The sequence below is a fragment of the Centruroides sculpturatus genome, unplaced genomic scaffold (assembly GCF_000671375.1).
Source record: "Centruroides sculpturatus isolate CEXI.00-Female unplaced genomic scaffold, Cexi_2.0 scaffold313, whole genome shotgun sequence".
NCBI lineage: Eukaryota > Metazoa > Arthropoda > Arachnida > Scorpiones > Buthidae > Centruroides > Centruroides sculpturatus.
Window position 1 is genome coordinate 212,728 of NW_019384656.1, and position 13,527 is coordinate 226,254.

At 27.4% G+C, this 13,527-nt stretch overlaps 1 protein-coding gene across 1 annotated transcript in view; it reads right to left on the minus strand.

Annotated features, from left to right (window-relative positions):
* Window positions 1-13,527, minus strand: part of LOC111626441 (protein argonaute-2-like) — a 119,644-nt gene that overhangs the window by 50,866 nt on the left and 55,251 nt on the right. Inside the window, 3 exon segments of the mRNA XM_023369811.1 lie at window positions 2,882-2,945; window positions 11,373-11,404; window positions 12,438-12,446. Coding sequence (XP_023225579.1) covers window positions 2,882-2,945; window positions 11,373-11,404; window positions 12,438-12,446 — 105 coding nt within the window.

Below are 13,527 nucleotides of genomic sequence, written 5' to 3' on the forward strand. Positions count from 1 at the left end.
CGCGTAGTGTCATTCCTAAAGCCACAGAAAAAATAAGAATATCTGGGACTAATTCCAGTCAAGAAATTCTGCCTGAAGAACAGGAGTATGATAGAGAGGAATTAAACGAAGAGAGAACTCCAAAAATACAAGACTACTTTCATACGGTCCAGGGAGCAGACACTCCAACAACAGAAGAACAAAAATATTCGTTGAAGTCCATATACGATTTGATTCAAGAAAAATTTAATCAACTAAACATCGAATTACAAAATATCAAATCAGAAGTTAATTATCTGAAAGAAGAAAATAGAGTTTACCAATTGGAATCCAAAAGAGTAGCACNATAACTCCCTGTAATAACAGGCTTTTGCCTAATATGACTAATAAATGATTATTATTATTATTATTATTATTATATTTGTTGCAATTTTTTCAGAATGTAACCTGAAAATATAAAACTTCTACTGTTTTCATCATCTGAATATATTATTTATAAATCTTAATATTTTTTTAACTAATCTCAAAGTTCAAAATAATAAGCAAAGAAAAATGTTTTGTTTTATTTACTATACTGAAAGATACTTTCAATTTAATTTAAAACTGTATAACTAAGATAGAATTATGATTAGATTATTTGAATTGTAATTATACATTATTTTCTGTCCATTTCCATTGGTTATTGAAAAAGATAGCTAATGAGTATGGATAGCAAATATTTGAAAAAATAACTCACAGTATCTTTCTATTAAAAGTGTAAAATAAAATAAAAAGTTTAAAAAAAAACTTTTTTAAAAATATTATTTACACTCTAAATTTATCATAAATTCTAAATTTGCTGAATAAATTTTAAAAATTTGTTAATTTTTGCAATATAATCAATTAAAAAATTTCTGCGGACATATTTTTATTATGTAAAATAATAATAAATTGTTTGTTACTTTAGCTAACTTATCTTTGCTTTAGTTTTTCAAATGCTTAGCTAGAAACAGAAAAAAATATCAAAATATAAATAATTACTGAATCATTTAATGCACTTACACTTTGCTAAGATCAACAACTTCCTATGACAACCATGGTTTCAACTGAAATTATGTCAACTGTGTAAGTAACAAATTTTCTATTTATTACTTACACAGTGAAATCAAATAAAGCCAGTAGTTTTGCTTTTATATTTTATACTCTCTGGAAAATATATGAATTATCTAAATAGCAAAAAAAATTTTTGTTGCTGTTGTCTTCAATATAACAATAATCATAGAATAATTATGTTTGTATTTGAATCACATTTTCAAAATCTTAAGGATTGCAGAGAATCATCTTCAGTTAAAATACAGTAGAACCTCGATTATCTGGACTAATTGGGCATGAAGGTAGTTCAGATAAGGAAAAATTCAGATAATCGAAACAAATACTTTAATTTGTCTTTTAATGATAGTACAACACGTTTTCTTTTCGATGACGTATCGGTAATATTAAAAATAAATACTGTATTTAAATTGTGATCAAATTTTCAAGAAATAAATGTTCGTATTGAATTTGGACTACTACTGACCAATGCTAACAGACTACCTATTGTTTAAAAGGCCCTATGGTGGCGCAAGAAGACAGATTTTATAAAATAAAAAGCAGTTGAAACTGCATTTTTATGAATAAAAATTTGTCAAACTATTTATCATTTTATGACGAGTAAAATTTTTTCTTCGCGTTTGCGGCTTTTAAGTAATACATAAACCTTCAAAACGCGAGGGCCTTCGGACCACGAGGCATAGGCAGTGGCCCACATTGACCATGCCTTACGCTGCCCTTGGTCATAGAAATGATGTAATTTGAAAATAAAATTATTTATAAATACGTATGTCAAATTATATTTTTATTATGACGCAAAATATATTTAAGAGTTTACGACCACTGTGCCGGGTGAGACATTGTTGAAACAAAAAATGTTATGCATTCCATCACGTACATAAACAGTGTCATAATTCACCAAGTGCAAATCAGCAAATTCATAAAATTTTTGTTTATTTTGAACAATCCAGATAATCAAGGTTCTACCGTATTTCTAAATCATCCTTTTTACAATCAATTTTACAATTTTACAAATATTCAGAATAAAGTGGAGATTGTATATTTATAAAACGTTATTGGTTTTTATAAATTTTCTTATGTTCACAGTGAACAATAATGTTTACAATTCAAATCATTGAGTCAAATATTTACACACATTTTTAACCAACTGATGTCAGAAGAATATTAAAAGAAAATAAAAATTAAGTTTATTATTATAAAATTTAATACTTTATTTAATGAAAAATAAGAAATCAAAAATATAGACAATGCTGACAATCATTAAAAATTTAATACAGCGGAGCATCAATTATCTGACTCAATTGAGAACTCAGGTTGGTCGGATAACTGAAAAAACGGATAATCGAAAAGTATGAAAAAATATATTATTAGTATAGTATATTAGTATATTCCATGTAATTAGTATATTGCTATTAATCTATTTCACATTGAATTTTCATCGATGTTAAGACTAACAAAATTTTTTAAGATAATAATCGTCGCTATTGTATCGTTAAAAATTATTTTTAAATTATTTTATTGCTCACAAAACAAACAACCACTCATAATTAGAAAATTAAGCCTCGTTTAAATACTGGCCTCCCTTTCATGGTCGAGCCAATGTTGCCAGCTAAAACACGCAAAAATTTAACAAAAATAATATTAAAGTAGCCAAGACATAGCCAAATATTGTAGCGCCACATCACTAGCTGACAATTGAAATTGCCGACTAGAATGGTCAGTTAACTGATGTGACAGTTGATCAGGGATCTTATAATCAATGCTCTACTGTAATTACTTTATCAAATAAAATAAATCAATTAAAATTTCTTACCTCAAGTGGCAAATATGTATGTTTATGCTCCTGACCTACTTGCAAACATGGTAAATAAGGATACCTGAAATGCAAAATAATAAAAGCTAGAGTACATGAAAAATATCAATGTAAAACCATATATTATAAAATATAACTTAATATTCTTTGAAAAAATACTAAATATTAACCAAAATGCAATGTTCACCGATAAAGTGTGGGAGACCACCATTAAATTGCAGTAAACTGGGAAGTAAAAAAGACCTATCAATTTTGTCTAACTCCAAACTTATAACAGACAACAACTTACATGTGAATAAAGACTCACAAGAATTACCCTCAGCTGCTATTGATCCATATTTTGATATAATATCACAAAGTCCATAAAAACTTTCAGATGAGTTAAATGTACTTTGTCCTATCTCATTAACTAACTCAAGCAACTCCCCAACAACAGTTTTATGGAATAAAACCTCTGAACTAATAAACACCTCCAATGATAAACTTTCTAACCAAATGACCTCCATAAAAGAAGACCTGGATCTTATTCATGCAAGTATTCATGAAACCAAAGAACAATACTAAAAAATGGAAGTGCAAATTAATAATTTAAAACAACAAATCAATAATTTAAAAATGAAAAAAGAAATTATGCAATACAAAATGAATGCTTTAGTTAATGAACTCCACCATAATAATATAATAGTATATAACTATCCCAATTCAAAAAATATCTCCAAATCAGAAATTTATAATTTTATTAATTCATCATTAAATTTACAAAATGTATCACAGGAAGATGTTTTAGAAATAACTCAACTAACCAAGTCAACACATCCAGTTATAAGATTAACACTAAGAAATAATCAGATCCAAGATCATAACTTTATGACCTTTATAAAAAAGAAACAACAAAATATTGAAAGATACGTAGATTTCACCAGATCTAATAAAGGAATCACGAACTAGAAGAAAACAATTACTCCCATTTTTTTTATAAAATAAGAAAACAAATCCATCAAACTAAACTACATAATGACACTTTATTAATAAGTCAACATAGACTAACATATAGTATTGGCTCAGGAAAGCTGGTTTATGTGGAGACTTTTCTGCCTTTTTCCTTGTCAAAGGTAATGGCAAGTTGATATTTAATGAAAAAAAGCAAACTTCATCAAGAAAAATTTACCATAAACAATCAATTATTTTTGGTTATGAATTGGAACAGTCAAGGTTTCAAAAACAAAATACCTTTACTTAACTCCCTGCAATCAAAATTTAAATCAGATATAATCGGTATAACCAAAATGTGGATAACATCTGATCTGTTTTATAAATAAAATTTTTTCAATAAATTTATAATAGAAATAGCATTGGCACGCAAATCATTAAAACCAGGATATCCAAGCGGTGGCCTATGTATTTTAATAAACAAGGACCTCTGTAAAATACTTCAAATTGAAAAATCTGATAATTTCATACTACTACTAATCTCAAACCCATACTTGGAAGTATAAATAACAAATTAATGATAGTGATGATCACCTATATTCCCCCTGAATGCCTAGCAAAACTAAATGATACTTTTAAAATAATAGAATTGTGGCAATATATCACTCCATATATTCTATTACTGGGATATTGCCAAATTGCTGGACTCCAGATATGGTGGCCCCAACTCTCTAATTCAAAATATCTTAAAATATAAAACAAACCAACTTAAAAGTATTTAGAAAAGACTCAAATGATGTAAATTTCATCAACTATAGGAAGGCCAAACAGACTTATAACTTACTCAAGGTCAAAAAGAAAAATTACTTTAGAAATCTCGAATTAACCTTAATCAATAATAGCAAGAACAGTAAATTGTTTTGGACCACAATATGGAAATTTCATTTCAATATAAATCTAAGTGAAAATTCCTCAATAATAAACTATGAAATATGGAAAATTTTTAACCAGATATTCAACCAATTTCATCACTAATGTCTAATACTGATTCTTACAATGAATATTTAGACTCCAAATTCACAATTAACGAATTAGAAGATGCTATCAATAAAACTAGAAATAATTCAACCCCGGATAGCGACTACATTCCAACCAAATTCCTGAAGATGCTTCCCTACCAAGCAAGAATAAAATTATTAAATTTATTTAACTCAATATACAAAGTAATTCTATACCCAGACTCTTGGAACTCCGTTATAATTACAATGACACATAAAAAGGGAGATCATCTCTCTTCAAACAATTATAGACCTATTGCTCTGCTCTCAACTCTGAGAAAATGCTTTATGACAATACTAGCTACTAAATTCCAACAATAGACTAAAGTAATGGATCTAGATGCCAAATTTCAATATGCCTATATCAAAATAAGGGAAAAGAATCTGCAATCTTCCTTCTACTATCAATAATGTAACTACATCTAACAATAAAACACAGAAAAGTATATGCGTCATTCATAGATATTCAGAAAGCCTTTGATTCAGTCTATGTTCCCTTATTGGTAAATAATTTGAGGGCTAGAGGTGGCAGTGTATGATTTTCATCAATACTAAAACTGTTCTCAAAATACAATATGAAAATTAAACAGGGTAAAACTATATCTCCTCCATTTGAACTATCACGTGGCATACTCTAGAGTGACCACCTTTCACCTTACTTATTTTTATTTACTAAAATAGACCATCTTTTTTTACCAATCTACTGATATTATTGAAGTTGTTAATAGAGTCTTTCATTATGTTAAATATACAGATGATTTGGTCATTCTAGCACCAACCAAATCTCTCTACAAAGGAAAATCAATCAATTAAATTTATATTTCAAATTGATTCACTTAACGATAGATTCTGAAAAAACAAAGGTTATCATACTTTGCAACAATAGTAAAATTTCAGAAAAAAAAAAATAAAAATTGTATTTAAACAACACCCTTCTACAAACAGTAAAAGAAGTAACCTTCTGAGTCACATTTAACTGGAACACCACCTTTAAAGCACATATCTCTACTATTAATAACAAAGTGAAGCAGGCAATTGACAATCAGTTGTTTTTAAGTTCAACTCTGACAACTACAAACCTGTACATTCATATGAAACTTTATAACTCAATAATCAATCCAGTCATTTATTATGCAAGTCCAATCTGGGGTCTAGACTATCTGTATAAACTTGAATGCTTCCATAATTATTTCCTTCGTAAATTATTTCACTTAGAAAGGTCTGTTCCCAGTTATGCCACACGCCATGAAACCAACTGCATATGGTCTTTCCCTTTTTTCTTAAACAAATAATTAAATTCTATTACCGTCTGAAATTTAAAAGTAACCTTTTCACATCAAGAAATAACCAAAAAAAGTAAAAATTTAAGAATAGAACAGCTTTGGCAAACTAAGTTCCACAGAATTTTGAATTCATTTGGAGTATCAGATTTGATGTTTTAAGATAATCTTCAGGATTGGAAATATGGTTATACACTATTAATAGAATCTGCAATATCTCAGTTTATAGACTGAGATATTGCAGATTCTATTAATAGTGTATAACCATAGTGTAATAGTGTAAGACCAAACTAACCTAAATCAAAGCAATTATCACCCTTGGTATATAAATTTATTACATATTCCATCTTCTCAACTGTACATTATCAAACCCATAAACTTCATCATGAAAACATTAATTATTCAATTACATCTCAACAAATACTCACTTTTTATCAGTAACACTTAAAGTTTCAAATACTCAATGTATTTGGTATAAATCTGAGATATTCTCGATGTATCATCTATTACAGAATTGCTAAAGCTTTGCAAGTATGCATGACTCATGACATTATGCAGATGCTCCATTGCAGTTCACCTCTCGAATTTAGAAAAAACTTAAATAATCTCAATAAAAAAAGATATTTATAAATTATATAACTACTTCATCAAAATCGCAGAAATATTAAAAATCTAAGTTAATGGAATTCCACGTGTATTATTATTGTATAAAAATTAACTGTCTCTGTAAAAGTTACTTCTCACCTGGTACTGGTCCAATTTTTACTTAATATAAACACACATAAAAACCTTTACTTGACCAGTAAAAATATATTTAATGAAAACAACAAACGTTTTCGACTGCCTTCCTCAGTCTTCCTCAGGTTTTAAATTCTGATATTCGAAAATCGTTGTGCTTAAATATTTAAACATTTTGGAACATATACATCTTTGCGAATAAAATTCATTACGCGCATGCGTATTAATCATTACGTACGTGAACCCAAATATTCACAAATATTATTTTACATATACATGTAAACGATGTATAACACCTTACATAGAGTTGTGGGGGCATTCTGCTTCATACGCAAACCTCCAAGCTGCCGAAATATTAATAGCATCTTTATAGTTGATACAACAGATGCACCACTGCCCTATCTACGTATGCTTCGACCCCTGGCATAAGTGCTAACTTGCAGAACGCGCAAATCATTAAAATGTCACACAGAAGAGAACACGTACGAACGCTAGAAGCTTTGGAAATTTATAAAGCAGGATTACGTAATAGCTGTATCAACTATAAAGATGCTATTAATATTTCGGCAGCTTGGAGGTTTGTGTATGAAGCAGAATGCCCCCACAACTCTATGTAAGGTGTTATACATCGTTTACATGTATATGTAAAATAATATTTGTGAATATTTGGGTTCACGTACGTAATGATTAATACGCATGCGCGTAATGAATTTTATTCGCAAAGATGTATATGTTCCAAAATGTTTAAATATTTAAGCACAACGATTTTCGAATATCAGAATTTAAAACCTGAGGAAGACTGAGGAAGGCAGTCGAAAACGTTTGTTGTTTTCATTAAATATATTTTTACTGGTCAAGTAAAGGTTTTTATGTGTGTTTATATTAAGTAACTGTCTCTGTATTGTTACCTCTGATAATACTGATCTTTTTGTTTATATTTAATACAGGCTTATATGAAACTGACTGTAAAATAATTGTATAAGTGTAACAACTTGAAAGTTGTTCCAATATTTTCATAAATCTCTACTTAACATATGTACTGTACTACCCCCTTGTAATAGGAAAACTTTCCTTTTTGTTAATAAAGGTTAATTGGATTAGATTGGATAATAACTTTATATAAGGTTATTATCCAATCCAATCATATTTACATCTAAACTAGAAATTTTAGATGAATTAATATATCAGTAAAAGGAAAAAGGACTTTTCCTTTCAGTGACATATTGTTAATACAGATGGCTTTAGCAAATGTCAAATCCTAGTTACCAAAATTTACATAATAGGTGAATACAAAGTTGTTGGAAAATAATGTATACTAATGATATGCATTTTTTTTTTTACAAAAAACCAAAAAAATACAGAAAAGCCATGTAAAATAAAAAGTTTAATTTTCATATTTATGCCAGAGGTAATTTTGCTTGTGATTTTATACATGAATATAAATATTTAAGGATTCAGATGATTCTCAGCTTTTGTAAAATCTGTTTTAAGCTTTTATTATTAAGAAATCAAAATCTGTTGCAAGTAGTTTAGATAACTTGGATCATGGATGGTAAAAGTTTTTTTTGACTGTTCATTACTTTTTGGTTTGAAAAATTAGCTGGAGTTGTTGTTATACTAAATCCAATAAAAATTCCATTTAACAGAATTATAACATTAGCTACCAATTGTCAAAATTATCTTGTTTTTTCTGAATTTAAAAAAAAATGTTGTGTATGTCTTTTCTTTAATTCATTAAAACTTAATTTTATAGAAAGTGACTTAATAGTTTCAATAAAGTCATTATTTTACTTGTATCTTACATCAGTATATGCAACAGAAATAAATTTAGACAAACATCTGTTTCAATCTTGAAAAGAACTGCTGCCACAAGCTTCAAGTCTTACCTATCCTAAATAATAATATAATATAATATAATTGCAATTTTAAACTTAAAAAAAAGTTACTGATTTTTAAAATTACTTTTTGTTTTGTATTGTGAGCCCAGCATGTTTTAAGTTTTTCATTTCTTTAATTTTCACTACTAATTTAGGTAATATATAACTTGCTATCCAAATTCAAAACAAATTTATTTTTTGAATAACCTCTCATTACTTTTTAAAATAATCACAGCATTACATTAATGAGCTATTTGGACCCAACCTAAAATTTGAAAAATATGTATCAGAATTCCAGTATTCTTGTCATTTTTTAAAAATTTGAACTTTTTTTTACGATATTACAAATATATTGTGCAAAATTATAAAAATATAGCTGAAAATAGTAAGCAATATTAATTACACACACATTTATTTTAATTATTACAATTATTAACAAAATAAAAATATAAATATTTGAAGAAGGCAATGCCATAACATTGTAAATGACATTTTTCTCTAAATACATTTTATTGAAGAATTGAATTATAAATGCAATGTTTTCTACTGAAAATAAATATTGTAGCAATACTGGCACTGTAAGTGGCTGTATTTTGATGTTGAATTTATATGAAGACATAACATTTAACCTATCCCATGTTTAAATTTTTTCCATCACATGTCGCTCCACGTTGAATCTTTGTTAATGTTAAGCCTAACGAAAATTCCACATTTTAGAAAAAAATTATCATGGCTATTGTATCATCCAAAATTATTTTTTTTATTTCACACAAACAAAATAGATAATTAATAAATGTAAAAACAAAAAAAAATTATATTTTAGAAGTTAGTTTTAATATAAAAATTATGCCGACTAGCAACATCTAGTGTCAAAAATGTCCTAATGCAGAAACGAGATATCTTGAGTCCATAGGTCAAGGTGATTATGTTTTGACTCAAAATATTTTGGGAATACTGGGGAACAAATTAGTGCCAAAGTGCAAGTCACATGACTTTGGTGATTAAAATGTTACAGCTTATATTTACATCATTTTGATATTTCATACAATTTGTAACCTAGAAAGTTTTTACCATTTTATTGTAAAATTAAAATGAATTCATTCACTAGAAAAAGTGTTTTTTACCTTTTCTTGAAAGTTTTTTTGACATTTACAACATTATGGCATTGCATGCTTCATTTAACAAAATTACTGTTTTATTATATATTATTATTATTATTAACGGAAAAAAATTCACAAAATTAAAGACTATACAATTTTTATGCTTAAAATATAAATTTAAACCAGTGATATTCTAATGTCTAATAAAAATCATAAATATTAAGAACCACATTACACAAATGGACTTGATGTTAATCATACAGTTAACTGATAAATAAGACTGGTTGTATTTTAATGTTTAATTTTCTACTTCTGTTTCACTTAAAATACTTATGTGAGGATCTGAATTTATTAGAGAATTTTTATGAATTTAAACAAACATAATTTAATTTCATTTTAACCAAAAACCAAGTCCTAAGTTTAATCTAATTTTCCATGCAAAAGTTATTCTGCAGGTTAAAACAATCATCCGAGATAACAGTTGACTGTGTCATCCATTTTCTTTTACCCAAAAATAGAAAAAATAACAAAAAAGGAAAAAATAAGAGAACCAGACATCAACCTTTGAATATGTCATAGATTATTAAACTTTTCCAATCTTTTGTAACATGTCAAAGTCATTCCAGTTAGACAAACATGACAAGGTCAAGGTCATTTATCAAATACAAAGATCAAAGCCATATTTAATTCATCAGGTGAAACTGAGGTGATTTTATGTTTTACAAGAGAGATAATGTGTTTTGTAAATTCTTTATAAGAATGGATTAATAAATAATCTGCTAACTGTGAATGAAAATTGTCACTCTCCACCATTTAGCCATTTGAAACTTGTCTTGGGGAAAGACAAGTCAACTTTTTTTTTCTTGGTTGAGATTTTGAATACACCAGATGTAATTTAATCTATACTTAACAAGCAATTATTTATTGACATCATCACAATGCTGGGCTGTAATTTTTAATAATATTTTAAATTTATTTAATTTAAAATATATGCTGTCCACCTGAAAATAGTACTGTAGTGTCTTACCTCTGTAAATCGTACTTTTCTGTTAGAGAGATGCCCAGCATGATTACATTGCTAACTCCTTTCAGGACAAGATTTTTTAATTGAAATAATGTGATTTCTGATTTGCATTGAAAGTTTATATAGTTAATTGGGGCCCACTGCCCTAAGCTTTCCATATCTGGTCTTGAATTTCATTTATCTAACACCATTCTTGAGATTAAGGAAAGAGATGGACAGAGGAACAGTGGAAATTTATAGGTCTACACTTTTTTCAAATTGCAGCCCAATAAACAGCAAAACCTCACAACTATAGATATACAAATTATAATAACAATTAACAGTTAAGGGTTGAAATAGGAAAGTGTCCAAAACATTAAATTTGTTTAAAGAACAAGAAGAAATAGCAGCATACTACCAAACACTTAGACAATTTTTATATTTATATTTATATTATAATTAGCTTAATTAGTTGTTATATTATTATTATTATTTAAAAAATTACCTTAATTTCATCTTGTATTTATCCATAAAANCCTATCCCATGTTTAAATTTTTTCCATCACATGTCGCTCCACGTTGAATCTTTGTTAATGTTAAGCCTAACGAAAATTCCACATTTTAGAAAAAAATTATCATGGCTATTGTATCATCCAAAATTATTTTTTTTATTTCACACAAACAAAATAGATAATTAATAAATGTAAAAACAAAAAAAAATTATATTTTAGAAGTTAGTTTTAATATAAAAATTATGCCGACTAGCAACATCTAGTGTCAAAAATGTCCTAATGCAGAAACGAGATATCTTGAGTCCATAGGTCAAGGTGATTATGTTTTGACTCAAAATATTTTGGGAATACTGGGGAACAAATTAGTGCCAAAGTGCAAGTCACATGACTTTGGTGATTAAAATGTTACAGCTTATATTTACATCATTTTGATATTTCATACAATTTGTAACCTAGAAAGTTTTTACCATTTTATTGTAAAATTAAAATGAATTCATTCACTAGAAAAAGTGTTTTTTACCTTTTCTTGAAAGTTTTTTTGACATTTACAACATTATGGCATTGCATGCTTCATTTAACAAAATTACTGTTTTATTATATATTATTATTATTAGGCCTAATAATAGAAATAATAATAAATTAAATAAATAAAAAGATTGTACAGCAAATTATCATATAATGATGTCAATACATTCTTGGAAACTAAGGCATTAAGCAAACTGACACAATGAAACAATTTTGCCATAAGCTAAATAGTTAATATTCTAATTGGATTATGTTTGCAACCTCCAGCATTTATTTCCTAATTCAAAGAATCAGTTTTAACTTTTATAAAGAAAATTCAAAATAATTGTAAATGATTACAAATGTACTTGTATCTTTACTCAGCAAAACAAATTAAACAAAGTAATGTTAAGTGAGTAATTGCTGTATTACATTAAAATAATAATTAAAAAACAACACACAAAAAAATGAATGAATATACTAATTGCTAATCATTTATAAAAGTATATATTCCTAAATGTGAATGTATGATATAATAGTATTGTGTAACAAACTTTAACAATCTTAATGAACACCAGAAAGTTACACTATAAAACTCACCAAACCTTGTTCCTATAGAATTTCATATCTTCACCAGAAAAAGTTCTATCAAAGATTCAAATTAACAAAATAGATAAAAAGTGCTGCAATGACTGCATTTGAAATAACACAAATGGGACTGCAAGAATATTTTAATAAGTGGTATAAACATTGGCAAAAAAGTGTAGCTCAGAAGATGCTTATTTTGGTTTGCTCTTTTATAAACACATCTATTATTATTGTAATAAAAGTTAGATGAAAATTTGGTTTATTTTTGACTTTATCAAAGATATATCTTAATAATGTGAGTTAACAAAAATGATTAAAAAAGTAATTTGCTGGTTTTAAAACAAAAATTTATACTGTAAGGTCTCGTTTTATGCAATGGATATGTTCTACAGAAAAGTGCATATAAAAAATTCGCATAAAAAAAGACTTTACTTGCCTTGAAAAAGTAGGGATACGTTCCGTAATTTTCTAAAATCGCATAAAACCAAAACAATGAGTTAAAATTAACTTAAAACCGCATAAAAAAAGTTTGCAGAAATTAAAAGAAATAGGCTGCTTAATAAATTACTTCGAATGTCTGAAAGAAATTCATATAAAAGCTTAAAATAAACTTGTATTCAAACTTAATTCAGTTAATTTTATTGAAAAGTAATATAGTTTTACATTTTTTTTTAGAATTTTTGGAATGTTTTTTAAGTCTCCAAATTTTTTAAAAATATTTAAAAATATACGGCCAGCTAGTGTTCACCCTACTTTAAACCCTTGTCCTCCCGCGACGTCTATGAGAATGCCCCGGGAAATCCAACTCCAGCTGTGTTCAAGGTCATCCAGATGTGTAAACAATGACTCATCGGTGTTAAATTTCACAGAAGGGCGAGACAAAGGAAGTTAAACTTTGAAGCTTTTTCTTCAAAATTAACGCATTTCTTTCGTTTTTTTTCAGTTTTAAGTATTTTTTATGTTTAATTACATTTATATCAAAAATTGCTAGGAACTAAAGCGATTAAGGTAGATCTAGCTGTCCTTTACATCCATAAAGGTTATATGTCAGTGGAA